This window comes from Vulpes lagopus, chromosome 1, assembly GCF_018345385.1.
Source record: "Vulpes lagopus strain Blue_001 chromosome 1, ASM1834538v1, whole genome shotgun sequence".
NCBI lineage: Eukaryota > Metazoa > Chordata > Mammalia > Carnivora > Canidae > Vulpes > Vulpes lagopus.
This window is the reverse complement of record NC_054824.1, coordinates 70,105,592-70,132,127: the sequence shown is the minus strand read 5'-3', so window position 1 is coordinate 70,132,127 and position 26,536 is coordinate 70,105,592. Positions and strand designations below refer to the sequence as shown.

Genomic DNA, 26,536 nt, shown 5'->3' with positions numbered 1-26,536 from the left:
TGGTGAAGGGCCGAGGGGGTGCTGGGACAGCAATCAGGGTGGAGCAGGCAGCTGGGGCCAAGTTTGAAGGGGAAGTGGCTGATGTGGCAGGAGAAGGGAGAGAAGGGGAGAGTGGTGGGCCCTGGGGTCAGAGAGGTGGCAGGCCTTCAGGTGGCCTCGTGGCTGCTGTGAGGTACAGCTTTTCCTGTGGGTGAGATGGGGCCACTGCAGGGTTTTGGGCAGGGGAAGGACAAGACTCAGACTTCCGAGGGGCACCCGCTGTGTGGGGAGCTGATGGAGGGCCAAGGGTACGTGCAGATGGTGTGAGGAGGCTGGTGCAGGCCTCCAGCATCGCTGTGATAGCAGTTTGGGACCCTTCCCCTCTGCCTCTGCCAATCCCGGCCACCCCAGCCCCAGCAGTAGTCCTAGAGCCTGTCTGGGGACCCATCTGTGGCCCCACCTCATCCCTGCAGCAAGGGATAGAGCCCTCCAGGAACTCACCAGGGGCTGCTCAGAGCCAGGCCCAGTGCTGAGAGTCACCCTTTCCCCAGAAATCCTTCTACAACCTGATGATGACTGACAAGAAGTCAGAGCGCTTCTTCAAAGTGCTGCACGACCGCATGAAGCGGGCCCAGCAGGAGACCAAATCCACAGTGGCTGTCAACATGAACGACCTGGGCAGCCAGCCGCGTGAAGACCGGGAAACGGCAGGCCCCACCACCAAAGGTTAGAGGTCATGGCGGTACAGGATGGGGGTGCCCGGCCGGGGTCAGAGGGTATAGGGTGCGGTGGTCACAGGGCAAGAGGTGCAGGCAGGCGCCTGAGGGTGGGAACATAGGGTGAGAGTGAGGTCCTTTCCAGCAGCCCAGCCTCACCAGGCTTTGCCCTGCAGGTCGTGTGGCTTCCTTCTCAATGCCAGGCTCCCCATCCCGCTATTCACTGGGCCCCAGCCTGCGCCGGGGCCACGAGGTGGGTGAGCGCGTACAGAGCAACGAGATGGGCATGTCTGTGCTCATCATGCAGCCCATCCTGCGCTTTCTGCAGCTGCTTTGTGAGAATCACAACCGGGACCTGCAGGTGAGTGCCTGCCCCTTCCACCACCACCCCTGCCATCTGCCGCACACAGGGCCGCCATCCCAGGCCTCTCCCTCCCTGCAACGGCTATGCCCGCCCTTTTGTGCCCTGCAGAACTTCCTGCGCTCTCAGAACAACAAGACCAACTACAACCTGGTGTGTGAGACACTCCAGTTCTTAGACATCATGTGCGGCAGCACCACCGGCGGCCTGGGGCTGCTGGGCCTTTACATCAATGAGGACAATGTGGGCCTCGTCATCCAGACCCTGGAGACCCTCACTGAGTACTGCCAGGGCCCCTGCCACGAGAACCAGGTGAGCCATCGTGGCAGTGCGGACGTGTGGGTGGATGGAGCAGGCAGGGCGGGGGAGAGACTGAGGGCTCCGGAGCTGCCACAGTTCTGAGGGTCCCGGGCCCCATGTCCCCCCACTTCCTCCTGCCAGACCTGCATCGTGACACACGAGTCCAATGGCATAGACATCATCACTGCGCTGATTCTCAATGACATCAGTCCCCTGTGCAAGTACCGCATGGATCTGGTGCTGCAGCTCAAGGTGGGGCTCCTGGCAGCTCACACGAGTGTGCATGTGATGTGGGTGCATGTGTTGAGTGTGCATTTGGGGTGTGGTGATGTGTTTAATGTGTACGTGTTCATAAGCATACACGAATGAGATTGTGAGCAAACGTGTTCTGGGTTTATCTGAGGGCCTCCTCTGTAGGTGTCTGCTATCTGGGGGACTGTGTGCACCCGCTTCAGGGTGGGGGTGAAGGCAGCCAGCGGGTGGGCTGGCGTTGCAGGACACTTCTCAGCAAGTCCTGGGGAACAGTGGGGAATGCAAAGGTGGTGACACATCTTGCGGGCGGGGGGAGGCTGTTGTGAAGTAGATAGAGGAAGGGTTTGTGGGGGTCACTATGGGGGCTCTCAGACTGTGGCCTGTCCTCCTCCCCACCTGTCCACAGGACAATGCCTCCAAGCTGCTCCTGGCTCTGATGGAGAGCCGGCACGACAGTGAAAACGCGGAGCGAATCCTCATCAGCCTGCGGCCCCAGGAGCTGGTGAGGCTGGGCCAGGGGTCAGGTGGGAAGGCGGGAGTTGGGGGAGGTACGGTGGGCTGGGGTGGGTGGGTGCTAGGTAGTTCCCTGCGCCCCAGGAAGACGGCGTTCAAACAGGCACTGCCCCACCAGGTGGACGTCATCAAGAAAGCCTACCTGCAGGAGGACGAGCGTGAGAACTCGGAGGTGAGCCCACGGGAAGTGGGCCACAACATCTACATCCTGGCGCTGCAGGTACCGGCCCCGCCCGCGGCCCCCGCCCCGCCCCGCCCCGCGGAGGCCCCGCCCCGCCCCGCCCCGCCCCGGCGGCCGCGCCCCGTGACTCCGCCCCGCCCTCTCTCGCAGCTCTCCAGGCACAACAAGCAGCTGCAGCACCTGCTGAAGCCGGTGAAGCGCATCCAAGAGGAGGAGGCTGAGGGCATCTCTTCCATGGTGGGGGCCCGAGGAGGAGGCAGGGTGTGGGGCAGGGCTTAGATCTAGGGGCGGGGCTGGGCGAGAGATTGGAGCGGCTGGTATCTGGGGGTGAGGCTAGGGATTGAGGGCGGGGATGAGAGCCGAGGGCAAGTCGAGCGCCCGTGGGAACCCGGGAGGAGGCGGGGTCGGGGCCAGGGGCTCCGGGCGGAGTGCGGCGGGGACGTGGCCTGAACCTGAGTAAAGAGCTAGAATTGGGGGGTAGAGGGCAGGGCTGACGGCGGGAGGAGCCGGCCTGGTGGCCCCTGGTGAAACCTGGACGGAGTGGAAGCCTAGAGCAGGACAGCGGAGGGCGCTGACTGTCCTGTGGGTTGTTTGGACATGGCTCTCCCCCTCCCCCCTCTTAATTTGGGGCTTCATCCTCGTTGGGCTGGGCTGGGCTGGGTCTGGCTGGGCACCGGGGTCAGGCCTAGCAGTAGGGAGTTGCCGCCTGACTCAGCGGCCCCTCTACCCCCAGCTCAGCCTCAACAACAAGCAGCTGTCCCAGATGCTCAAGTCCTCGGCGCCAGCACAGGAGGAGGAGGAGGACCCCCTGGCCTATTACGAGAACCACACCTCCCAGATAGAGGTGGGCCTGAGGGCAGTGGGGGGCTGTGAGTGATGGCGGTGAACCTGGCCCTCGGTGGCTGCGGCCTGGGTGTGACCACGTGCCTGTGTGCACCCAGATTGTGCGGCAGGACCGCAGCATGGAGCAGATCGTGTTTCCGGTGCCTGGCATCTGTCAGTTCCTGACCGAGGAGACCAAGCACCGGCTCTTCACCACCACGGAGCAGGATGAGCAGGGCAGCAAAGTGAGCGACTTCTTCGACCAGTCCTCGTTCCTGCACAATGAGATGGAATGGCAGCGCAAGCTCCGCAGTGAGGACCCCAGCAGGGCGGGAGGGCAAGGCTGGGCCTGGAGCTGCTCAGTGATGCCCCCTGCGGAACGCCCCCCTCACGTACCCATGGTTGTCTCACTGCATGCCACCCCTCGGAGGGCTCCAGCCACGTTTTCCTCCTGCAGTAGGGCCTGGAACTCGTGCAGGCACCGGGGTCCCACGTGCGGTGGGTGGACAGTGTTGATCAGAGACCCCCACTCACGCCAGCCTGCCACCACCCTCCTCCCTCAGGCATGCCACTGATCTACTGGTTCTCCCGCCGCATGACACTGTGGGGCAGTATCTCCTTCAACCTGGCAGTTTTTATCAACATCATCATTGCCTTCTTCTACCCCTACATGGAGGGCGCGTCCACAGGTGGGGACGCAAGGCTGGCAGCCCACCACACCCCCTCCCTGGGTTTGGGCAGAGCCATGGGGCCGCCAGGCTCTGAGGGAACCAGATGCTGAGTGGGGAAGAGCACCCCTGCACTGCTCTTTGGGCTCTGCACTCCATTGTGGGGAGAGAGATGTGGTCTGTGGCACAGGCAGGGTCCTTGACCTCTGGAGACAGTACATATCTCTCTGTCTCTCTCTCACACAAACGTGAGGCAGAGCTCAGATACGGTAGCAGCAGCTGGGTAGGGCCTCCTGCCTTAAGCCTAGACAGGCAGGTGTGATGGTGGGGGCCCTATTACCAGGTGACCAAGAACTTACTATGAGGAGGGAAGGTTTCCAGGAGGGGGTGGCTTCTTGGAGTCTGTGGGGGCTGGGGCTGTGGTGGGCTTAGCTGACCAGCGCTCACCCCTGCCCCCTTCCCCCAGGTGTGCTGGGCTCCCCACTCATCTCACTGCTGTTCTGGATTCTCATCTGCTTCTCCATTGTGGCCCTGTTCACCAAGCGCTACAGCATCCGCCCCCTCATCGTGGCACTCATCCTGCGCTCCATCTACTACCTGGGCATTGGGCCCACACTCAACATCCTGGGTGCCCTCAACGTGAGTGCCTGATGCCTCCCCCATGCTCATGGTGCTGTTGGCCCTCACGCAGGCTGGCCGCCTCCCAGCAGCCACTGCTCTGCCCAGCCCCCCTTGTCCTTGTGTTGGGATCAGTCTTGTTAAAAATCCAGGGGCAGGACTGATCTGTGCCTCCTCCATCTCCCTAGACAACCTGGGGCAACTGGCACTTGGAGCCAGTCAGCTAGGGGTCACTTTGGGGCACCAGCTTCAGGGCTGCCGTGTACACAGTGTCTGCTGGGCACTATTCACACTCTAGACATCAAAGATGTGTATGTTCTGACAATTCCTGACAGCTGGAAATAAAAAGTACCTGGAGCAAGGGTGGGCGGTGGGGCAGGCGCCTTTTCCTAACTTACCAAGTCACCATAAAGGCCAAGGTTGATTTATCCGATTCTATCCTCCTTCACCTATATCTCACTTTCTTCCTGGAGCCAGGGGCCCCAGGGGCTTCTCCCCTATTCCATCCCAGGAGCCCAGATACATTTCCAGAAGCAGTCTCATTAATGCCAAGCCTGCCAGTGTGAGCAGGACCAGCTCAGATCTGCTCCACAGAAGGGGCACCGCTGCAGAGAGTGGAGATCTGGGGTGGGTGGTGGGACACTGATCCCCATGCTTTGTACTTGCCCTCAGCTGACCAACAAGATTGTCTTTGTGGTGAGCTTTGTGGGCAACCGCGGCACGTTCATCCGAGGCTATAAGGCCATGGTCATGGACGTGGAGTTCCTCTACCACGTGGGCTACATCCTGACGAGTGTCCTGGGCCTCTTTGTCCATGAGCTCTTCTACAGCATCCTGGTGAGTCTGCTGGCGGTGGGGCTGGCAGGGGCGTGTGCCCCTCAGCTTGCTAGCGGTTCCCCCGCACTGGTCTTTCTGTCCAGTCCTCTTGCTGTGGGGCTGGAAGGCATGGACTTCCAGAGTCCTCCTCTGCCTGACCCCAGCCTGGCCTTCAGAGCCCTGATGGCCACTCCTGACTCCCATCTGGCCCAGCTCCCGAGGAGCTGGACTGCCCAGGTTTGTGTCCCAGCTCGGCCACTCTCAACTCTGTAATTTTGGGCAAGTTTCTTAATTGCCCCACACCTCCCTTTCTGTCTCTGTAAAGTGCAGATAATTAACAGCACCTATTTTCTAGAATGGTCATCAGGCTGAAATGAGCTAATGCATTAAAACTCTATAGAGTATGTCCTGGCAGATGGCAGGCACACTTTAGGAGCTGTCCATCTCCCCAGCCCTGTGCGGGTTTGTCTGCCCATTCACCCTTTATGCCTTCTCTGGGGCCATTCCCTTCCCTTGGGCTTAGAAGTCCAGGTTTCTCCGAGTGGCCTCCCCCTCCGGGTCCTCCAGGCTGGTTCCACCTGCCTGAGCACAGCTCCTTCGGGTAGAGCCTGTGGGAAGCCACTGGGAGCTGGTGGCTGCTGCAGGCCCTCAAGGCCCTATCCCCGCCCTGCAGCTCTTTGACCTCATCTATCGTGAGGAGACGCTATTCAATGTCATCAAGAGCGTGACCCGCAATGGCCGCTCCATCCTGCTGACCGCCCTGCTGGCCCTCATCCTCGTCTACCTCTTCTCCATCGTTGGCTTCCTCTTCCTCAAGGATGACTTCATCCTCGAGGTTGACCGGCTGCCCGGCAATCACTCAGGAGGTCTGGTGCTCCTCTCCTTGGTGGGTGGGGGCGGGGGGCTGCACAAATGATCAGGCCCTGGGAGTGCTTATCCAACCAGGCTCCCTGCCTCAGTTTCTCCTCCTGGGTCCTGTGGAGGGCTAGCTCATACCAGTCGCCCTGGCACAGGCTGAGGGGGTGAGAGAGCCTTGGTTTTCGGCTCCCTAAGGAGCTTCTTGCTTGTAGACCCTGGCATTCATGTTAAACTCAGTATTTGTAGGGACTGCCTGTGTGCCAGGCTCAAGGGTGTGGACCCCCTTCCTGCCCTCAGTACACAGCCCGGAGCTGGGCGGGGGGGACAGGGCATGAAGACCCTTCATTTGTAGCCTGACAGTGGGGAGCTTGCAGGATGGGGGAAGGCTTCGTGGAGGATGTGATGCTGGGACACAACGAGGGGAATGGTACATCAGGCCAGCCATGTCCTTATCCTGCTGACCTCAGCCCTGTCCTCTCTAGCCAGCCCCCTGGGGATGCCACATGGAGCTGCTACGTTTGTGGGCACGTGCAGTGGGGACCAGCTAAACTGTGACTCAGGGGTCTCGGTACCCGAGGTCCTGGAAGGTGAGCGCAGTGTGTCTCAGGGAGCCTGGGGGAGGGGCGTGGAGGCAGGTGGTTTGATGTGGGTGTGCACCCACACTCTGCTTGTAGGGAATGAAGAGCTGGAGAGCACGGAGCGGGCCTGTGACACTCTGCTGATGTGCATCGTCACCGTCATGAACCACGGGCTGCGCAATGGAGGTGGCGTGGGCGACATTCTCCGCAAGCCCTCCAAAGACGTGAGCATCCCTGGCCCCACTCCCAGATCCATGCTGCCCAAGGCCTGGCCTAGCCAGCCATGGTGGGGTCCTGCCCTCAGGTCACAGGCTGGCAGAGCAAGCATCTTGGCCCTCCTACCATCTGCGGTGTTGCTGGTCCCCACCATGCATCCCCTTCTGCTCTCCCACCGAGTCAAGCGGCGCTCCCAAGCTTGTTGGGTTTCCCCGCCCCACTCCGCTTGTACCCCCCACCAGCTCACCGTAGCTGCTCTAAAACCTTGGCAACCAGGCTTTGCCCAGGCTAGGGAAGGCATGAGTCAGACATCGGGCGGATCCCCGGCTACACTGGCTTCCTCTGTGAGGCAGGGCCCCAGCCCACATTTGGGGTGGGCAGGGTGGGGAAGCTGAGTCGGCTCCACAAGGAGGCCTCAGGATTTGACTCAGGCAGCCAGGCATCACCGGTAGTCAGTCTGTCCTCAGTCGCATGGGAGCGAGAAGCCGCTTCCCTGGGCCAGTTTCCAGAATTTGTGAGGCCAGGCATCCCCAGGGTGGGAGTTCAGAGGAGTTCAGAACTGGCTCTGCCCCCAACCAAGAGTCAGGGGCAGAGACAAGCCTCGACCTCCAGCCTTACTGCCCTGTGCTGGACTCCTTCCATGGGGCTCAGCCCAACTGGGATCCGGCATCTGCTCTTTCCTGACCTGCACTCAGGGCTTGCGGTTGCGGTGCTCGCTGCCCTGCTGCTCAGAGTGAGGCTGGCTGGGTGGGCTTGGCCTCCCTCAGGGTCCTGGGAGCCAGAGGCCTTCATTCCCCTCTGCTGAGGGCCCAGCCTCCTCTGTCACCGCCCTGCCCCCTGCCTGAGTCTGGCCTGCCCTGGTGAACTGGGCCCAGCCTCCCTGCCTCACCCCTGCAGGAGTCTCTCTTCCCAGCCCGAGTGGTCTATGATCTCCTGTTCTTCTTCATTGTCATCATCATCGTGCTGAACCTCATCTTTGGGGTGATCATCGATACCTTCGCTGACCTGCGCAGCGAGAAGCAGAAGAAGGAAGAGATTCTCAAGACCACGTGCTTCATCTGTGGTGAGGCCTGGTTCCTGCCTCCTGGGCTGACTGGGCGTGGTGTGGGGGGGCATGGCAGCCTCAGTCTGGCCCTTCCCAGGTTCGCATGGCCACCAGAGGGCCCTGCCCTGGGGCTGGTGGCTCTGGGACTTTTTGCTCAGGCCAGACCTGAGGAGAACAGGACCCTGCCTGAACTTGAGGTCATAGAAGGGGTGGGAAAGGGCCTCAGAAAGGCCCTGAGAAGGGCCTTCTCAGTTTATGGAGGAAACCCAGGCTCTCTGACCCCCGTTCCAGGGCTTTTCCTGCTCCTGCTGTGAAGTGCTAGTGGCTCACCACAGGCTAAGGAGCAGGTTGTCACCTGTGGGACAGACCCTTCTCGGCCATTCCTGCCTGCCCAGCTGCTGGGAGCGCTGGCTGCCCTGGGCCTCCGCCCCCAGGTGGAGGGCTGCGACTCTGGGGGCCGGGGGGGGCCGTCACTCACCTTCATTGGCCTGTTAGGCCGAGGACCACACCCGCTACACACCAAGAGGCGGTGTCTACTCCACCAGGTGGCCCCACCTCGGCTCTCTGTCCTCCTCACTCCCCCTCTGCACCCCCACAGGTCTGGAGAGAGACAAATTCGATAACAAGACAGTGTCATTTGAAGAGCACATCAAGTTTGAACATAACATGTGGAACTACCTGTACTTCATTGTGCTGGTCCGAGTGAAAAACAAGACGGACTACACAGGGCCCGAGAGCTACGTGGCCCAGATGATCAAGGTGTGACCCCCGGGGTGGGCGGGACAGTTGGGCACGCTCGTGGGGATGCCATCCTCACCAGGGCCCCGCCAGCTGCCTATGCTGCCGGAGGGGACTCTGACTCTTCTGCTTGGGCACTGTTGTCCGGAAAAAGCCCACGGCTGACCTGCCAGTCCCGAAAAATGTGCATGGTGTCCCCCAGGGCCTGTGGGTGCCTGAACCTGAGGAATCCGGGGAGCAGGGGCTGCCGCTCCGTGGACCATCCTCAGAGAGCCAGCTCGGCAAGAGGAAGGGCAGCTTCCCCGAGCTTTGTATGGTTAGGCTGAGACAGAGCTTTTGGAAAAACTTTGAAACTATCAGACCTAGGAGGAATCAAAGTTAATCTGTCCAATTTCTATAGTGATGAAGGGAGGGAAGGCAATAAATTAAAAAAAAAAATCTTGCAGTGTTTTGGGGAAATGAAGCCCATCCATTCCATCAAATGTAGTACATCTTCAAACTCTTGCACAATGGATAAATTGCAGGCTAAGAGAAAAGACGTATTTAGCAGCATGGCACGGGGCAGGGGACGGGGGGAGGGTTCTATTTGTTTCTTAAGTCTGTAATTTAAACAGATCTTTAGTATAGGTTTATCTGTCGGTCTGAGAACTCACGGCTTGTGACAAGGGGCCAGGAAACTGGTGGTCTTCTCCTGTGCCTCCTCTGTCCTGGGAAACGTGGCCTTGCCTCTCAGACACGTGTCAGATGCCAGCTGTCCTCGGCAGAGCCTCCTGTCCCTCAGCATGCCATCTGTCTGGCTCGCAGCTTCCTGGGGTGTGGGGCGTGTAGGGTGGGGTGGGGCGGAAGGGAGGAAGGGAGGGAGGAAGGAAGGAGCTTCAGGGCCTGATGCAGAGGCCCCCCTCCACCTCTCGTGGGGTGTGAAGAGAGTAAACAGATGGTGTCAATACCAGTGGGACTTGAGGCTGTCTAATGGAAGCTGGCCTGTCACCACGCTCTGGCCTCAACACCCCATTGAGGGTTCACGGCCAGCTCTCTGGCTCCGGGGAGGACCCCAGTCGGTCCAGATTGTCCCGTGACATATCCCTGGGGAGCAGTTTGTCCAGGATGTGACAGCAGGCTCCCCCTACATTACTGCTTCTATAAACAAGGCCTTCCGAGGCCAGGCCCAAGCTTGCTCATCCTGCCCGGGATCTTTTTCAGAACAAGAACCTGGATTGGTTCCCCCGGATGAGGGCCATGTCACTGGTGAGCAATGAGGGGGAAGGGGAGCAGAATGAGATCCGGATTCTTCAGGATAAGCTCAATTCCACCATGAAGCTGGTGTCGCACCTCACTGCCCAGCTCAACGAGCTCAAGGAGCAGGTGTGTACCCAGGCCTACGCTGGCCCCACCCTGGGGTCCCACACTGTGCAGCTCCAGACCCTCACTGGGAGGTCGCAGCCCAGCCTGCCACGGCGGGGAGGGGAGGGTGCTGGGACCTTCACATTCCTTCCTTTCCTTCTTGGGTTTGGGGTGGAAGACAGGTTCGGTACGCTTTTCCCTCCATGGAAAGCTAGACTGGGGTTGGCAGCCCGTGTGTAAGCACCCTGAAGGACATGGCCGAGTGGAGCCTTGGTGCTGTGTGAGGGGTCCTCCCCCTTGCCCACCCCTTACCCTAGAAGCTGCTAGGGAGGCTCTCTGAGGGGTTCACCAGTGACTGGGGAAGTCAGGGCATCCTTCCACTTCTCAAGACCTCCTCTTGCCCAGAACACCCTCCTTTCCAGCTGGCAGTGGCTAAGTGGCCTTAGGCAGTGCCTCTTAGGTGGGGGGGGGGGGGGGGGTGCGGTTTCCCAGTTGCACATCAGGGGTTTGTGATGCACCAATTAAGGACGAGGGTTTGGGGTTGACATCCTCCATGCACCCTGGGGGTGGGGGTGGGGGCTTGGCTTGCTGCAAGTGCTGAACAGCAGCTGGGCCCAGTGGGCAAGAGGCTGGGCGGTGAGGTGGAGGGCGGGCGCTGAGCAGCCCGATCCGACCCGTGGGCCCCCATCTAATCCTAGATGACGGAGCAGCGCAAACGCAGGCAACGCCTGGGCTTTGTGGATGTCCAGAACTGCATGAGCCGCTGAGAGCCACCCGAGGCCCCGACAGGGGATGGTCATCCCGGACAGTGTGACTGGAATGCTGCCCTTCCCCATGGGTCGGGTGGCGCCAGCCCACCAGCCTCGCAAGGCCCAGTGCCCACTCGGCCCCTGGCTTCCACCCTGCCGGACACCCCCCGGACACCCCCGGGCCATCCCAGGCTCGGCCAGCACGGAGTGGGGAGCCACAGAGCTGGCAGTCCTACCTAGAGCTGGAGAGACAACTAGACAGTCACTGCGACTCAGCTTACCCTAATGCCTTAGAGGAAGTCTCTGGAAGGACTGCTTTGTCCCTTAGAACAGTACCTGACATTCCTGTGTTCCTCCTCGGGGGTCGTTAGGAGTGGGGTCACCTCTTTATTCTAAGCACTACATTTGCTCTCTGCCTGCCCCCCCACCGGGGGGAGGTGCAGTAATGCTGTTGTTGCTAGTGATCTTAGGGCTTCGTTATTTAACTTATTCGAGGGTGCCGTGTTCAACCCTGGCCGCGGCTGCAAGGCTCCCCGGGCCTCAGATCTGCTGTAGACTGCACAGAGACCTTACTGTCCAGGCCATCCCTCTGGCCCGGGCCCAGGTACACTGGTGACCTGAGGACAAAGAGCCTTGCTCCTGGGACCTGCCTCTTCCTAGTAGGCAGCTGAGAAGAGTTGTTGGCCTAGATGACAGGGCAGGGGTGTGTTCGAGTGGCTGGTTCTTGACTGCTTGTTTTATCTCTTGGTGTAACATTTTACAAATCCTTTGGCCTGAGAACTAATATGGTAATTGCCTTAAATAAATTAATAGAACTCTAGTCCATTAGAAAGGGATGTGGTTTCCGACACTCCCCAGGGGCTGAGGGGCTTCATGTGGCACCCAGGCAGAGGACAGGTTCTGAGCCCTTGCCCCCTGGCCTCACCTCACCTTGGGCTCCTGGTAGATGCCCTGGGTGCATCCTGTCTCGCAGCAATTCCTGGACAGAGCTGTACTGCACTGTAACTGGTTTGTATTTTACTGTATGTATTTCAAAGCATACTGAGGGGTACAGATGAGGCTAACAACTCCCCTGCCCTTGTTCCTGAGGGGTGCTGTCAGCCCCTGCCCTACACCTTCTCTCAGCTCTGTCCTTAACAGAAGAAAGCGCAGGTGGGGGGACCAAACACTGAATACAGAGCTAAGGTTCCATAGTTAGGTGACCCCGTGTGTGGCCCTGGCTCGGGGGCTCTTGTCCTGTGGCCTCCCACAGAAGCTGCTCAGAGTGCTGAAGCTGACTGCAAACCAAGGCCCCGCTTGGCCAAGGCCCATCCGAAGCCCTGCCCTGGCCTTTAAGCCAACCTGGAACAACCTGGTTTTCCTGCAAGGTCAGGGGCAGGGGACTGAGCTGCATCCTCCTGAATCAGTGGGAATGAGGGCCAAGTGGGCTCTTCTCATCTCTGCCATCTTTCCCTTTGCAGCAGGATGCCTTCTTCAATATTTACTGCTATTTTTGGCTCTCCCCCAGGAGCTCCTACAACAAAAGGGAGCCTGAGAATCTTGCCAGAAGCCAGCCAGAACCCCCAGCTGGCAGGTGGGGCTCCCGTGGCTGCTCAGGAAGCACCTTGCCCAGAGGTCCCTTCACCTTCCCTTCTCAGGCCCAGACAGAGGCCCCCATTTCCTCTCCTCTGGAGACTTCCCTACCTGACCAGTGGGTGGGGTGGATGCTCAATGGCCTTCCTTCTAAAGAAGGCAGAAGCTAAAAAAAAAAAAAAAAAAAAAAAAAAAAAAAAAAAGAAGGCAGAAGTTTCCTTTAGAGGCGCAGGGGCTTCCTTTTTGTGAAGGCTGGATAAGATTCCCAAACTGCGAGGATGGGGAAATCAGGACAGTTTTATTTATGATGGCAACATACAATACTCCACACTTAGGTGTGCGGGCGAGACAAGGACCGAGCCCAGGCCTTCTGCTTCTCCTCGGTATTCCTGGGGGCAAACTTCTCCTGCAGTTTCTGCCACATTCCTTTATTCATTTCCTTAAACTCTTCCAAAGTGTCTGTAATAGGGGAAGACAATAAATACATAAATAGACTGCGTTTTACAATTTGGTGATGTCAATTGGCCCCAGAGGCTTTTGCCATCCAGATATACCTTGATTTTCACACTGTGTGTTCCTGAGAGAGGGAGTGCGGCCCCAAGTTCTGATAAGCAAATCAGATGGGCTAAGAGAAAATCACTGCTCATATGGATGGAGCACTTGCATAGCAGGAACCATGCAAAGCACTCTGTACCTCTCGACGGCCGGTCTCTGCCCCCATCTAAGCTGGGGCCCCTGCTGCCTGGTTCTGCAGGAGCAGCAAAGAAATGGCACTGCCATGTCAGCGACACATCCTGCAGGCCCAGGGGCCCAGAGGCTTTCACTCAAAACTTGGCCTGTGTCACATAGACCTTACCGTCTCCACTTTGCAGATGTGCAAATGGAGGCAGAGGGAGGTGAGGTCATTTGCTCAGGTCGCACAGCTCAGAAGTGGTGGAGCAGGATGGGTGTGGGTGTGGGGGAACAGACCTGGGATGGGATCCCCACCAATCATTTCCTCACTGGGAAACAAATGATTTAACCCTGTTAGCCTCAGGTTCCTCATCTGGAAGGTGGAGATTGAAACTCCTGCCTCAAAAGTTGTGGACCAAAGGAAATAATAGAAGAATGTGTTGGCACCCGGCCTACACTCAAGAAGAGGCGGCCAGCTTCATAGCTACGAAGGTGGCAGTAAGCTGGCCCACAAGACCCCACAAACGCAAACACACTCACAATCCATAGGCACCACAACCAGCTCTCTCAGTCTCAGCATTACTGACCTTTTGGGCCAGACAATCCTTTCTTGTGGGGCTGACATGATCATCGCAGGATGTTTAGCAGCAACGTGGCCTCTACCCACTAGATGTCAGTAGCAGCCCCCTACCCAGCCCCTAGCTGTGACATCTAAAAATGTCTCCAGACACTGTCGCATGGCAATGTGGCAGTTTTGTCATCCTCCCCACCCCCCAACCAGTGGAGAACCAGCAATCTAAAGTCTCTCCAGGGCTAAAGTTCTACACTACCTAATTTTATCTGTATTTTAAATTTAGATTTTCACACAGTATTGTTTAAATTTCAGCCTGGATTTTCATGGGTTAACGAAACTTCTAGAGAAAAAAGAATAGCTTTTAGGAACAAAAAGGCAACTTAGATTATCATCAGTGGCCTCTTGACTAAATTAGGACATACACTACTGCAGCCAGGAGCCCAACATCCCACCCTGAAACCTTCCCAGAAGTCCAGGTTTCCTCAGGGGCACACAGTGGGATGCTGAGGGGCCCCATCCATGTATAAGCCCTGAGGCCTCTTTCAGAGGCGCCCATGACCCCAAGCCCAGGTGAACACACTGGGGCCCCAGACTCGCCAGGCCCTCAAACACTGTAAGGTGTGTAATCTTGCCTTGTCAGGGAAACAATCAGTAAGCCTATGTCACATAGTCACAACAAAATATGAGGCTTATCGTGAAAACAAATTATCAGCAAATTTCCTGGAGCTGAACTCCTGGCCAAAATAAGATGCAGCACAGGGTGATAGTGGGGAGTCTGTTGCCCCCCCAACTCACAGAGGGGTCCAGGCCCTGACAAAGGGGATGGAGGCCGGGATTCTGGAACTTATTTCCATTCTAGTTTCAAGCCCAAACTTTGTTCAAACCCTTTGGGGCCCTCAAGAGTGACACAGGGCATCAATGCAGGTGGTTATGTGGGCCCAGGGATGGGAATAAACTTATGTACGTGTTTTAGAAAATTGTTGATAAAGTAATTCTGCTTGGCCAAAATATCTTTACCCCAGTTTTCCAGAGTACTGTAACAAAAAGAGGATCAGAGTTGACACCACCAGGTTTTACCTGTTCAGAGGGTAAGCGTTTTCTGGAAGGCCAAATCCCCAAAATTTAGTTGCTAAAAAGCTGCCAAAGGAATAGGAAAGAGAAATTTCCAGAGTACCGGAAGGCAAATGTTTCAGGGCTATGCCCTCCCAGAAAAGGTTAGCCTTTTTGTATATGGTAGCCTTGGCAATACAAATCGTAATTTTCCAGAACTTGCCTACTTTAACCCAGGCTCCAATTGTCACTACCCCCATCTCTTCCTTTGGTGACAATGGAGATGGGGAAGTAAGGAGGGGATGGCTAGGCAGGGTATTTCCTTTCCTGTTAATTGAGGTCTGTCAACAACTCCCAAATGTACCTAGTTAAACCCATATCTAACCCACAAACCATGTCCCTGGGTCAAAAAACTCTTTGACGATATCCCTGTACAAGTTTATTGAATACCTTTTTGTTTTAATTAAAACCCTCATTGTTTATAAAGCTCCCTTAGGACCATAAAAATAAAATTATTTTCCTTCCATCTGATTTAAACTACTTCCATTTTGCAAATATGTATTCCCCTGTTCCTTGCTGCCCAGCCTTGAATTTAAAAGCTCTAAAGATGGATTTTCTTTTTTTAAATAATGTCTTTGACCTTCTCCATATTCTATGGCCAAAAAGCATGCCCTGAAGCTTCAGAATTTCCTCTGGGCTATTCCACAAGACTTTCCATCAAGCAGAGCAGTCTTAATAGACAATTCCCCTTGGCTGCTCAAACTCAAAGAATCATTTGCAAACCAACCAGAAAGGGGCAGCAGGGCTGTCAGTACCTGTGGACAGGATCAGCTTGTACTCTTCCACAGACAGGCCACTGAAGCTCGTGTCTCTGGGGCGAGGGTACTGGTCACATGGGGAGAGAGGACAGAGGAGAGATTAGTTCTGCACACAACCTGAGACCTGATAAACTGGGAGAAGCCTTGCTCTCCTGGCACGGTTCACCAGAGTGGGCCTCTGCAAACCAGACTGGCTAGAAGAGCAGCGCCACCTAGAGGTCAAAGACTTGGCCTCGCTTGAATGGACCCAAGAATCCTGCCTGTGTGATTGTCTGGGTGTGGCCCACCATTCTGCACTTCTAACCAGCTCCCCAGGGACGCCCACACTGCTGCTCACAGACCCCACTTTGAGTTGTGAGGATTTAGAAGAAATCCCTTTTCCCTGCAGGCTAGGCATTTGGCTGTGTATATCTCTGGAGTTACTCAACATGCTCCAGCTCGGGGAAAACCACATTAAATGGAATTTGACAGTAATCATGTCAGGGCTGAGGAAAAGCCCAGCTTTGTCTGACAGGACTTTCCCGAAGCATCCCTCTTTATCACCAGTGTGGGGAAATGCCAGCTCCATCAGAGTAGATGGGAAAATATGGGTATGGCCCAACAGTTGTCAGATACACCCTGAGCATACAATGGTCTATAAAACACATGGCTTTAGCTCAAAATTATAAATAGCTTTTATTTAGGTGACCTAAAAGCCTCTACCAGGTGCCTCTGTTAGTTTGGCTGAAATTACTGGTTACATTTGAAAGTAGCAAAACCCCAATTCTTTACAAAGCACCGCAGAATCAGATTTTCACTTACTCTCATTGGTCCTTTCCAGTAGGAGGGCTGGGGTTATAAAAAAGACTGGCCCACTCACCTTGTGTTTGTAATAGTTTGAATGGAGTCTTGCTAAGCTCTCATACATCTGATCACAGGCCTCAGGTTCTGCAATCTGAAAAACAAAGAAACCCCCCATGGAAGTGAGCAAACAAGCCCTGCCTCCCACAAGGAGGGTCTGTACTTCCAGAATGGACCCCTTACATAAAGGCATTCAAATGAAGCAGGCCTGCAGCTTAGCACTAGCTTCTCCACTCTGTGGGGAGCAAACTTGGCCTACAGCCCCAGTTATTAGAAAGCTATTAGAAATCACCTTTTCGTAATGGCTCCACCAGATCAACTCTCCAACCTTCAGAAAAACTCCATCAATCAACTGGCAAACAAACATCAGTTGAGCACCTGCATCAGGTACTCACAGTTGAGCAGCTGTGACCTGTGGACTACTATACCGGCTGCAGTGGGAGCCACCACAATGAAAATATAGTATCAGGAGGGTGAACCTTTTGGCGGTGTGGGCTGCAAGAAACCGGAGGGGGCATTCGTGTGCTCAGTGTATGACACAAATGACACTAAGCTGGTTCTGAAGGATGTACAGGAGTTGGGGAGCAGAGGGGAGAGTGCAGACCCTCCTGGTGGAGGGAGGGTATGAGCAAGCGGAGGCATGGACACTATCTCAGCTTTAGACCAGTCTGGCTGAGGGCCTGATGTGTAGGTAAGAGCCTGGGTGGGAGAAAGAACAAGAGCTTTTTGAGTTAAACCTTCAATACAAAATGTATTAAATATTCTTTTATGAAAGGCAAAATAAATTGAGCTTTCATCTGTGGTGAGCCATTGCAATTTTACAAGGAAAGAAACATGAAGAAGGCCGTGGTTTAAGATCAGATAGGTGAACTGAGGAGAATCCAGAGGAGAGTCCAATTAGGTCCTGCTAGAAAGGAGAGGCCCTGAACACTGATGCGTGCGAGTAGAGGAGGAGAAAACCAAGAGATACCCTGGTGCCCCTGCTGGAAATTGCAGGAAAGGTGGACACACACAGATGTGAGGTGGTTTTATCCTGTTCATCTCTCTTTTTAGTTATCCCTTCCTTCTGCCCTTGCTATTATTTACCTACTATTCCTTACATGATTCTGCCAAGAATTCTGAAAGCTCCCCAGAAAAAAACAAAACAAAACAAAACAAAACCCTTTCTCTTTTATGTTTTTCCCCAGAATTCAAATGATGGATTTTCCAACTTAAATCCTTTCTTGAAGAAGGCAAAGCATAAATAAATCAGTAGTTAAGTGTTTTAATAAGGCAGCTCTGCTTCTGCCTCTGTGCATGTGTCAAATGAGGTTCCCCACTTCAGAGCCAACAAAAAAAGACAATCTGTCATGTAGTTTCACTTGATCCATCCCTGGGTTCAGGCCACTCATCACGAGATTGCTCAGGTAGCCACATCAGAAAAGAGAGGATTCTGGGCTGAGGAGGTAGCCAGTATTCGCTGAATAACAAAGGCATTACTTGGGTGGACTGGTGCCGTGGACTAAACAGAAAGAATGGATGGAAAAATATGAGACCAGGACTGGGTTCTGACCCCTGCAGGACAGCTTTTCTGGAGAGTGGGGTGTGGGTGGGGTGGGATGTGTGGGGGGATGTCCAGTTGGAACAGAATTCTGCAGCTGGCACTTTGGAGGAAAGCATTTTGAACATTATGGTTTCAGCAGAGCATGCAAAACTGCGAGCTAACACGGAAGCTAGGAGAACAGAGGGTACGAGACACAGAAGGAAAAAGAGAAGAATGCCAGCATCAAGGTTTAAATATCACGTCGGTTATCAAAAGAAAATCAAGCATTTTTATCTTCTGCTTGTGGCTTTTATTCTTGTGTAAACGAGTTCACTTACAAATTTAAAAATCATGGGCACCTGGGTGGCACAGTTGGTCAAGCATCTGCCTTCGGCTCAGGTCATGATCTATCTCAGGGTCCTAGGATTGAGCCCAGCATCAGGGTCCCTGCTCGGCAGGGAGTCTGCTCTCCCCTTCCATCTGTCCCTTCCCCCCACTTGTACACACCCTTTCTCTCTCAAATAAATAAATAAATAAATAAATAAATAAATAAATAAGATCTTTAAAAAAAATTTTTTTTAAAAATCATGCATCCAGAACTTGCAGCGTGCTCGGCCTGCAGGTATGTGCAGGTCTCCATGGCTGTGAAGAGCAGTGGAGTTGCACTGCCTGGCCTGGAATCTTGACTCCTTCACCTACCAGATATTGGATGCTGGGCAAATCACACTCTCCCCCTATCCCGCACACTTTAGAAAAGAACTGCCACATTTGCTTAATCACATTCCATCTCTATATGCATATTTTCCTTCTGATCCATTTGAAAGTTGAAGCGTGATGCTCCTTCATGCCATATTTCAGGATGTTTCCTAAGAACAAGGGCATTCTCTTATATAACGATGGTTCAGTGATCAAATTCAGGACACCTGACATTGATGCAACACTTTTATCTGGTTCATCATCCATATTCCAATTCTGTCAATTGTCTCAGTAATAATCCTTATAGGAAAAAAAATATTCTGTTGGCCTGGCATCACCCATGGCATTTATCTATCGTACATCTTTCTCCTTTCAGCTGGGACAATTCGCCAGCCTTTCTTTGTCTTTCAGGCACCGATATTTTTGAAGCACACCTGCCAACTTAACCTTTCTTTTAAAAGAACAGATAACAATAGTCCCTATTTCTGAGGGCAGTGCGAGGAAAAAATGAGGTAATGCCTGGACTGCTCTGAAGTTGGGGCCCGGGACACTGATAAATATGAGTGATTTGCTTTTCATAGTATTATTGGTAGTCAACAGTTGTAGCAGGCCTCCACCTCACAGACTATGAGGGGAAAGAGTAGAACCATTCAGGACAACCCTGGAGACAGGTGATTCTGGGGCAGGCGAATGAGGGGTGTTGTGGCCGCTGGCCAGAGTAGACCTGCCAGCCAGAGGGTCATGGCTGAGGATGAGCACCAGCTACCAGAGGGAAGTGGGGGCTCTCCAGGCACAGGGACAGTTAAAGCACATGCCCAGGGAAGAGGCAATGAGATAATTCTGGGTGGATCAGTGTTGCTGGTGTGACCACCGGGCTGTGGCTAGGCATAGAAGTAACAAAGGTGTGGACAACTGCCCCATCTGACCATGCCACCGGCTCTGACCCTGTTGGCTCCCTGCAGCCACCAGGCACCCCACAGTCAGCTTGGTGGGGATGAAACTGATCCTTGGGTCTCTGCCAAATAAGCAGTCAACTGTGGCACCTTTCTCACTCAATGGGTTGTTTGTCTGGACTTTACCCCTCTACCACCATCTGACCACCTTCCCAACCGAGGTCTTAGGAAAGGCGTTCACACCTGGGATTTGCCCTCCTCACAGCTCTGCTGGGCTCCCATCACTGCTGTCAGGCCAGCAACACAGCGTTTCTTGATCAAACCCCCAATCTGACCAGGTCCTCGCCCTTAGAAATCTTGCCCACGCAAATTCCCCCTCCTGCTTCTCCTTTGACTTCTCTAACAGTGAGAATTTACCATGGGTCTACTCAGCTCAGCTACCTACTATACCCTCAAAAGGGTGAGCAGGTGTCCTCTTCCTTCCTGTCTTTTAGTATTAACGACACAGCCTCCTAGATATCTTACATGATGCCTGATGCTCCATTGACAATCCAAGAAGGAACCAAATGCCTAACAATAACCAATCACCAAAAAATCACTCAACTTCTTATTTGACGTCAGAAGGTGTCTGTATGAGGCTGTAAGCACAGTTTGATGGAGGTGATGAGAACCACGCATGCCAACTTCTAGCCACTTGTTACTGCCAAAGGGCAGAAACAGCCATGGCCAATTCTGGGTCCTGGGCACATCCAACCCCAAGTTCAGCAATGAAAACAGTCTCGTTTACCACTTAAAAAGGTATCAATAGGAATATCTATCTAATTCCAGAAACCTTGCCACACTCCTACATCCTACACTTTATTCACAGACTCTGGCACAAACATTTCTGAATTTTGAAATATACAGTTTTCCTGATGAAATGTACTGTGCACTTTTAGAAGTATTCTTATATACAAGCTTTAAATTACCTGATTTTGCATTCACACCTAATGAGATTATGGACATTTTAGGACTAATAGCAGCTCTGGGTTTGAAAAAAGGCAGCAGTGGGACATTATGAAAAATTCAGCTCTGCTCCTTAAATGTGAATAAAATAGATGTTCAACTGACATAGTGTCCTTTATGGCTCTATTTCTGCTCCTTTTGCATTTCCCCTGCTCAGTTGTCAGAAAATTTCTCTTTACCATATTAAACTTTCATACATACAAATCTACATCAGGGCCGCAGGCAATGATTTCCATTTTCAAAATTGAATTTTGGGTGGTGACTGCAATTGGTACACACAGCGGCCCTGATTCTAGTCACACAAAGGGACGCATAAGCACTTTTGGGAAAGGGTGTTGCAAATTGCTTTGCTAATTAAGGTAGAGCTGGATTCGGGCCAGGAGGATCTATGAAAAAAGGTTTTCCCGGCTGGGTAATGAACTTCTGGAGCCGCTTCCCTTCAATTCAATTGCAAATCTATTTCTTGAGCACCTACTATGCAGACTGCTCTGCTGGGGGCTGTGAGGGGATGTAAAGACTGGGCCTCGGCCTTGGAGAAACTGGCAATCAAGCTGAAGAGACAAGGAATGCATGCATTAAAAATCGAACATGGCCCTGGGGCAGCGTGTGATTGAGTGCTAGAGATACAGAAAATCAGGGGTGGGAGTCACCAGGCTTGACTAACAGGGCAGGTATGGCAGGGGTCTGGTTTCACTGCAGTGACAGTTCAGAGTGAGGGGGAGCCAGAGTACCACACCGAGGAGAGGAGTACAGTGGCAAGGCTGGAGCTGGATGTGGCTGGGAGAACCCATGAAAAAGCAGAGGACAAGGGTGTTTTAGGTAAAGCAGGGTCTTAAGCGAGCCAAGGAGTGCTTCGAGGGCATGGGAAGGCAGCAAGTCTTGGCAAGCCTTGTGTGTTTGGGGGGATGGTGTCTTCAGAGCACTATATTCTCAAGGGTTAAGAACCACTTCTATGGTGGCCAACCTGGGAGGCAAGGAGAGGCTAGGGCACATGCTGGGGTGTGGTGAGGGGCAAAACACAGGCTGGCACCAAAGATCAGAGGACAGTGAAGGCCTCACAAACCTGCCTGCCACTTGTCCAGGAGGCAGAGGCAGACCCAGAGAGCTCTGTGCAAAGTGCACACCCACTGAAAGTGATCAATAATTTATCCCTCTAGGAGGAAGAGCACGTACATCTCTAAACAAGCACAGAAAACTCACATCCCTTGGTCTAAACGCTACCTTAACTCTCTCTGGCTCCACCTGGAACTCGGGGAAGAGAAAAGATGGAGTCGTCTGCATTCCCTCTCAGAGAAGACTCTCCTCACAACTCCTGTTTTGCAGTGGGTTCAATATTATAGCTAAAAATAGCATGATCTATCCTTAGGCCATGCCTTAGGCCCACATGTGGGGATGGGCACTGCTGAGATGGTGTCACCGCCGCTGGCACAGGCCAGGCAGTTGTGGGGCTAGCTCCTTGCCACACTGAGGAAGGCCAAGGACCAGGGCTCTGCTGGATGACCGAGACAACAGGATTATATACAATCTTCACATACTCCCCAGAGAACTGGAAACATCATTTACATCACTGCAAACCCAAGATACAGTTCAACTTTTTTCCAATGAGATTGGTATGATTTAACCCTGGCTATAATGCAAGAATTCTCTGGCTGGTGCGCAGTCAAGAATCTTTCAGGCGGCTGCTTATGCACCTAGGGAACTCATTAGAAGGACTAGCCCCTTTCCCTGTACTTAAGCTAACAATTAGAGTTGTTCTGCCACCTTCCCCCACGTTGTGATTCTATTTATTAAAACTCCTGGTGCTGCAGGGGACCTGTTTTCTTGAAGAAACTATTCAAAGGGGTGCAAAACCCATAACCATTAACTTTCAAAATACCGCACAAAAGGACAGAGGGTGTAAGAGGTGTTAAGTGTGTTCCTGCTTCCCACCATCACCTCCCTCTTGGTGGGTTCTGGGTGGACCGTGAGACTCCCCAAAGGGCAATCTCAAGTGGAATAAATGGGAGGCGGTGGTTTTTGTATTCTGCTTTCAAGTCTGAAAGACTGATTTGCTTTCTAGGGAGTCTGGCCCTTCTGCACTGGTGTCCTACCTGAGAGTCATCTTTTTTCCTATTTGTACTAGGGGGGTCGTGGCTGGGGCAAAGAAAAGCGGGTGGGTAAACACAGGGTGATATTTGCTTTCAGCAAAACTGTCATTGGTTCAAAAAGGTTTGTACAGGACATGAGGGAAAAGGAGTAGCTTGGGGTTCATGGATCAAGAGGACTTTCTAGCAAGAAACCACTTGGAGAAATGGCAGCTGAGGAAAGATCTGGCACCAAGGAGGGAACGCCAAATCAGGACCAGGTGTTGCTTACTTGGCTTGCCACTTACTCCCAGCAGACCCCGAGTAAGCTAGTTTCGGTTTCTGATTTTGTTTCCTTGTCTGTAAAATGGGAGTAAGTGACGGCCAACTTACTCAGCTGCACTAAGGATTAATTTAAATGAGAATATGCATGCAAAAGCATACGGAACACGTGTGCAGTGTTACTGTTCAGATGCAGGAAGCCAAGAGGCGGAGAGAACTGCCTGTCCCTCTCCTCTACAGGAACAAGGAGGCTCCCCCTCTGATCTGGTCTTTCTGGCAACTGGCACAACCAAGGGCGAGTTCCCTAACCATCAGCCAACTGGTCTAATGCCTGCTGCTTGCTGCCAGCTTAACGAGGAGTCCACCAGAACCACCTTTCTTTCTCAAGGTTTATAAATGATCCGGGGGTGTCAGTGGGAGTGACTCACAGTGCTGTTCTCAATTCTGGCAAGAGGGCTGCTCCCTCTAAAAAATATCACCAAGATTTACTAAGCCCAGAAGTATTCTCAGGTGACATTAGGATGAGGTACCTGACAGTGGTCCTGAGTAATGTGCTTGCTGCCATCATGATATGTTGGTTTGCTCTACTAGGGATACATTCATCAGTGGCTCCAGAACCATCAATAGAGCCAGGACTTGCATCTAAAACCATGACTCAAATCTGTGTGGGCCTTCAACTGATTAGAACTATTTCCCCAGCTGATGACAAAGGATGACAACTCCAAAAGAGAAAGCTCTACCCTCCTTTCCTGGATCCCCTTACACAGTCAAGTAGGTGAACATCATACTCTCTCACCTCCCCAAGGGTCCAACCACCGTCAGCTTTCCTGCTGGCTGCTTTCACCACTTGAATTTCAGTAAATTAAATTGCATGTCTACCTGACTATAAAGTTTCTTGACGGTAAGGAGCAGACTGTTCCTCTTCTAGAGTTCCTGAGGTTCCCCACACACTCAAGCTCTCAAATTAATTCTCACCATCAGGACACAGAAATATTCCTTCTCACTCTTCACTGCTTCTCTCCATCTAGTTCTACCACACCTGCAACTACATTCAAATGATTTTTGTCTCATGAGCCATAACAGATCATTTATTTAATCTACTCATCCAGGGATGCCCGTGGCTCAGCGGTTGAGCATCTGCCTTTGGCTCAGGGCGTGATTCCAGATCTGGGGATCATGTCCACATCAGGCTCCCTACAGAGGGAGCCAGCTTCTCCCTCTATGTCTCTGCCTCTCTGTGTCTCTCAGAATAGATAAATTTAAAAATCTTTAAAAATCTACCCAGATATTTACAGATTGTCTTTTATGCACCAAGAACTATGCTAGACTGGGCGGGGGGGGGGGGGGGGGGAGGGGGGGAGATAAACAGCACCTTCTCTACTCTCAGGAGGCTCACACTAAAAATATGTAGGGAGCAGAGCCCTACGAAGTCTAGGGTGTTTGCAGAGCTGGGATGAGATAGAATTCTTGCCTTCGAGATCTTTATATGCTGGGCCAGTGAAGACCCTTGTAAAAGATGTGTTGGCCGAGTACCCCCACCAAGCTCTAAGCCAGACCTTTCATCCATGCCCTCCACCCAATCTGGAATCTGGTTTCACTGATGCCACTGGGCATGTTCTAACTCCTTGAGATAGGCTGGCTTGGCTCTTTGTTGGGCTAAGTTGCAAAACCAAACCGAACCAAACCAAACCACGTTCCTGCTTTGTTGTGGCCAAGTCTGGCAAAAAGTCCTTTCTTCAGGTCCTGTGTTTATCAGATTTCCTATCTCTGACCTCTTGCCTGAGCCCCAGGCTCAAATATCCCACTGTCGACTTGACATTTCCACTTGGGAGGTTAAGTCCACTTGGCATCTTGAATTTAATGTCTCACACTGAATTCAAGATGTTCTTCCCATACCCTACCTGCTCCTCATCTAGTCTTTCCCATCTCAGTAAACGGCACCTCCTCCCACCTGGTTGCTCAGGCCAAAAAAGCATCTGGTGTTATGGTGTTATCATTGGTTTCTTTTTTCCCCTTTACGTCACATCCATTATATTAGCAAGTCCCGTTGAAGTAACCTTCACCGTGCAACCCAAATCCAGCCACTCCATGTCCTGCGCTGCCACCCTCATCCAAACTGCCATTCTTTCTTGCCAGAATAGCCTTTTCTCTAGCCTCCTTGTTTCTCTCCTTGCCCCCTATAATCCATTCACCACCTGCAACCAAGATGATTTTTTAAAACAAATAAATCAGGTCGCATTAGTCTTCACAACCCCTTCCCGGTGGCTTCTTGCTGGCCTTATGATAAAATCCAACTCCTAACCAGAGCCTAGAAGACTGTACTGCGCCTGGCTCTTGTCCTATGACTTCAACTCTTAGTAAACGAAAAAACCTTCCTTTTTGTTCCTTATCAGGCCAGGTGCTTCCTACCTAGGACCTCCGGGTGGAATGCCCTTCGGACCAAGTATACAGTCAGCTCGTCCTCTTCCCTCGCGTCTCATCTCTGTGTCACCTCCTGAGCGAGGCCTTCTCTACCTCAATTAGTACTACCCTTTGATCATGCTATTCTGCTTTACGCCAGCACGGTATTGATCTGGACTGACCTATGTCCACTTGCTTACTGTGTCCCAGGGGAGAATGTAAACTTCAACTTCAGGCGAACAGGCGCTTGTCTGTCCCCCAGCACCTAGCACAGTTCCCAGCACACGGTGGGTGCTCAGTGAGTATGTGCTGTGTATGAATGAGGCCCAGAGCCGCCGTAGCACCAACCTGGAGGAGAGCAAGAACGCAGGTCGGCTACGCACACGGGGACAGGGGCTGAGGTCCCGAACCTGCCGCACCGGGCTCACCGGGGCGCAGGGAGCACACACGGGCTTGGCTGGGGCCCTGCAGAGGTCCTTGAGGTTTAGCTCGGTCACTGCACAACGCTGCCAGGAAAGCACCGTGTCGGGGAAGCTAGAGGCCTGTGACTGTCGCCACCTGCGACTGCTGTGCGTCTCAACCCAGGCTGCACCCTGAATCATCTGGTGAAAGTTAAAAAATAGAGACCAAAGCCCCGCCCCCAGAGGTTCTGATTCCCGAAGGCTGAATGGTTCCGGACATCTAGATTTCTAAAAAGCTTCTTCAGGAATTCCAAGTGCAGCCAGATGAGAGCGCAGAGTAACAAGGCTGGGTCGCCGCCCTCCGCAGTTCCGGGGCGGGGGGGGGGGGGGGGGGGGGGGGGCAGGAGGGTCCGCGCGCACGTGCGGCCAGGGAGGAAGGCGCGCGCATGCGTGGACCCCGCCGCTCGTCCGTTCGTAGGCCCCGCCCGCGCCTCGTCCTTTCCGCCCCTCGCCCCAACCACCGCCCCGTTGCGGGCGGACCCCACAGTCCGGTCACCTGGGTGTTCTCTCCCTCCCGAAAGGCCTGTGCTACCCGCTGCCGCAGGTAAGTGCCCAAGTCCCGGCCCCGTTTGCTCTCGTCCACTGGCCATTCCTCACAGAGCTTAAGGAAACGCCGATAGCGGCTGGCCGCCATCTTGGGCCCCGCTTGTCTCCGCCCCTGAGGGAGGAGCCCGCGCAATCGGCGGCGCTTGCGCGCTGAGGCTCTCCGGCTTCCTGAGGAGGCGGGGCGGGAGGGAGGAACGAGCATGCGCGGCTTCGCGGGCGCTCCGGGGCTCTCCGGATGGGGGCGATGTTCTCCTGTCTGCGGGGAGCTGATTCCGTGTTCTTGGTCCTCGAACTGGCCCCGCTCCCAGGGGCGGGTGAGACGCGGAGCACCCCCAGGGACAGGTTTGCTTCTCTTTTCAATGACTGCACAGTCTAAAAAAAACTTCCTCCG

General features: G+C 53.8%; 2 protein-coding genes across 6 annotated transcripts in view; one reads left to right on the top strand and one right to left on the bottom strand.

Annotated features, from left to right (window-relative positions):
* The window catches only part of ITPR3 (inositol 1,4,5-trisphosphate receptor type 3), a 70,817-nt gene extending 58,000 nt beyond the window's left edge, over positions 1–12,817 (top strand). For all 5 annotated transcript variants that reach the window (XM_041735531.1, XM_041735449.1, XM_041735369.1 and 2 more), the window contains 19 exons: positions 531–705; positions 872–1,056; positions 1,168–1,368; positions 1,498–1,608; positions 2,015–2,110; positions 2,240–2,341; positions 2,453–2,539; positions 3,036–3,146; positions 3,244–3,436; positions 3,688–3,813; positions 4,259–4,431; positions 5,083–5,247; positions 5,900–6,092; positions 6,567–6,671; positions 6,759–6,886; positions 7,776–7,941; positions 8,522–8,682; positions 9,862–10,023; positions 10,701–12,817. In XM_041735531.1, the coding sequence (XP_041591465.1) occupies positions 531–705; positions 872–1,056; positions 1,168–1,368; positions 1,498–1,608; positions 2,015–2,110; positions 2,240–2,341; positions 2,453–2,539; positions 3,036–3,146; positions 3,244–3,436; positions 3,688–3,813; positions 4,259–4,431; positions 5,083–5,247; positions 5,900–6,092; positions 6,567–6,671; positions 6,759–6,886; positions 7,776–7,941; positions 8,522–8,682; positions 9,862–10,023; positions 10,701–10,769 (2,709 nt within the window). In that variant the 3' untranslated portion in view covers positions 10,770–12,817. The remainder of the gene's footprint in view (positions 1–530; positions 706–871; positions 1,057–1,167; positions 1,369–1,497; positions 1,609–2,014; positions 2,111–2,239; positions 2,342–2,452; positions 2,540–3,035; positions 3,147–3,243; positions 3,437–3,687; positions 3,814–4,258; positions 4,432–5,082; positions 5,248–5,899; positions 6,093–6,566; positions 6,672–6,758; positions 6,887–7,775; positions 7,942–8,521; positions 8,683–9,861; positions 10,024–10,700) is intronic.
* On the bottom strand, positions 12,603–26,261 carry LOC121479905 (ubiquinol-cytochrome-c reductase complex assembly factor 2). The gene is made up of 4 exons (XM_041735955.1): positions 26,096–26,261; positions 16,297–16,371; positions 15,435–15,504; positions 12,603–12,782 (listed from the first exon to the last, which is right to left on the bottom strand). Exons 1-4 carry the CDS (start codon positions 26,231–26,233, stop codon positions 12,655–12,657), a joined length of 411 nt encoding a protein of 136 aa, XP_041591889.1. The 5' UTR covers positions 26,234–26,261; the 3' UTR covers positions 12,603–12,654.
* Positions 26,262–26,536: the final 275 nt, after the last annotated feature.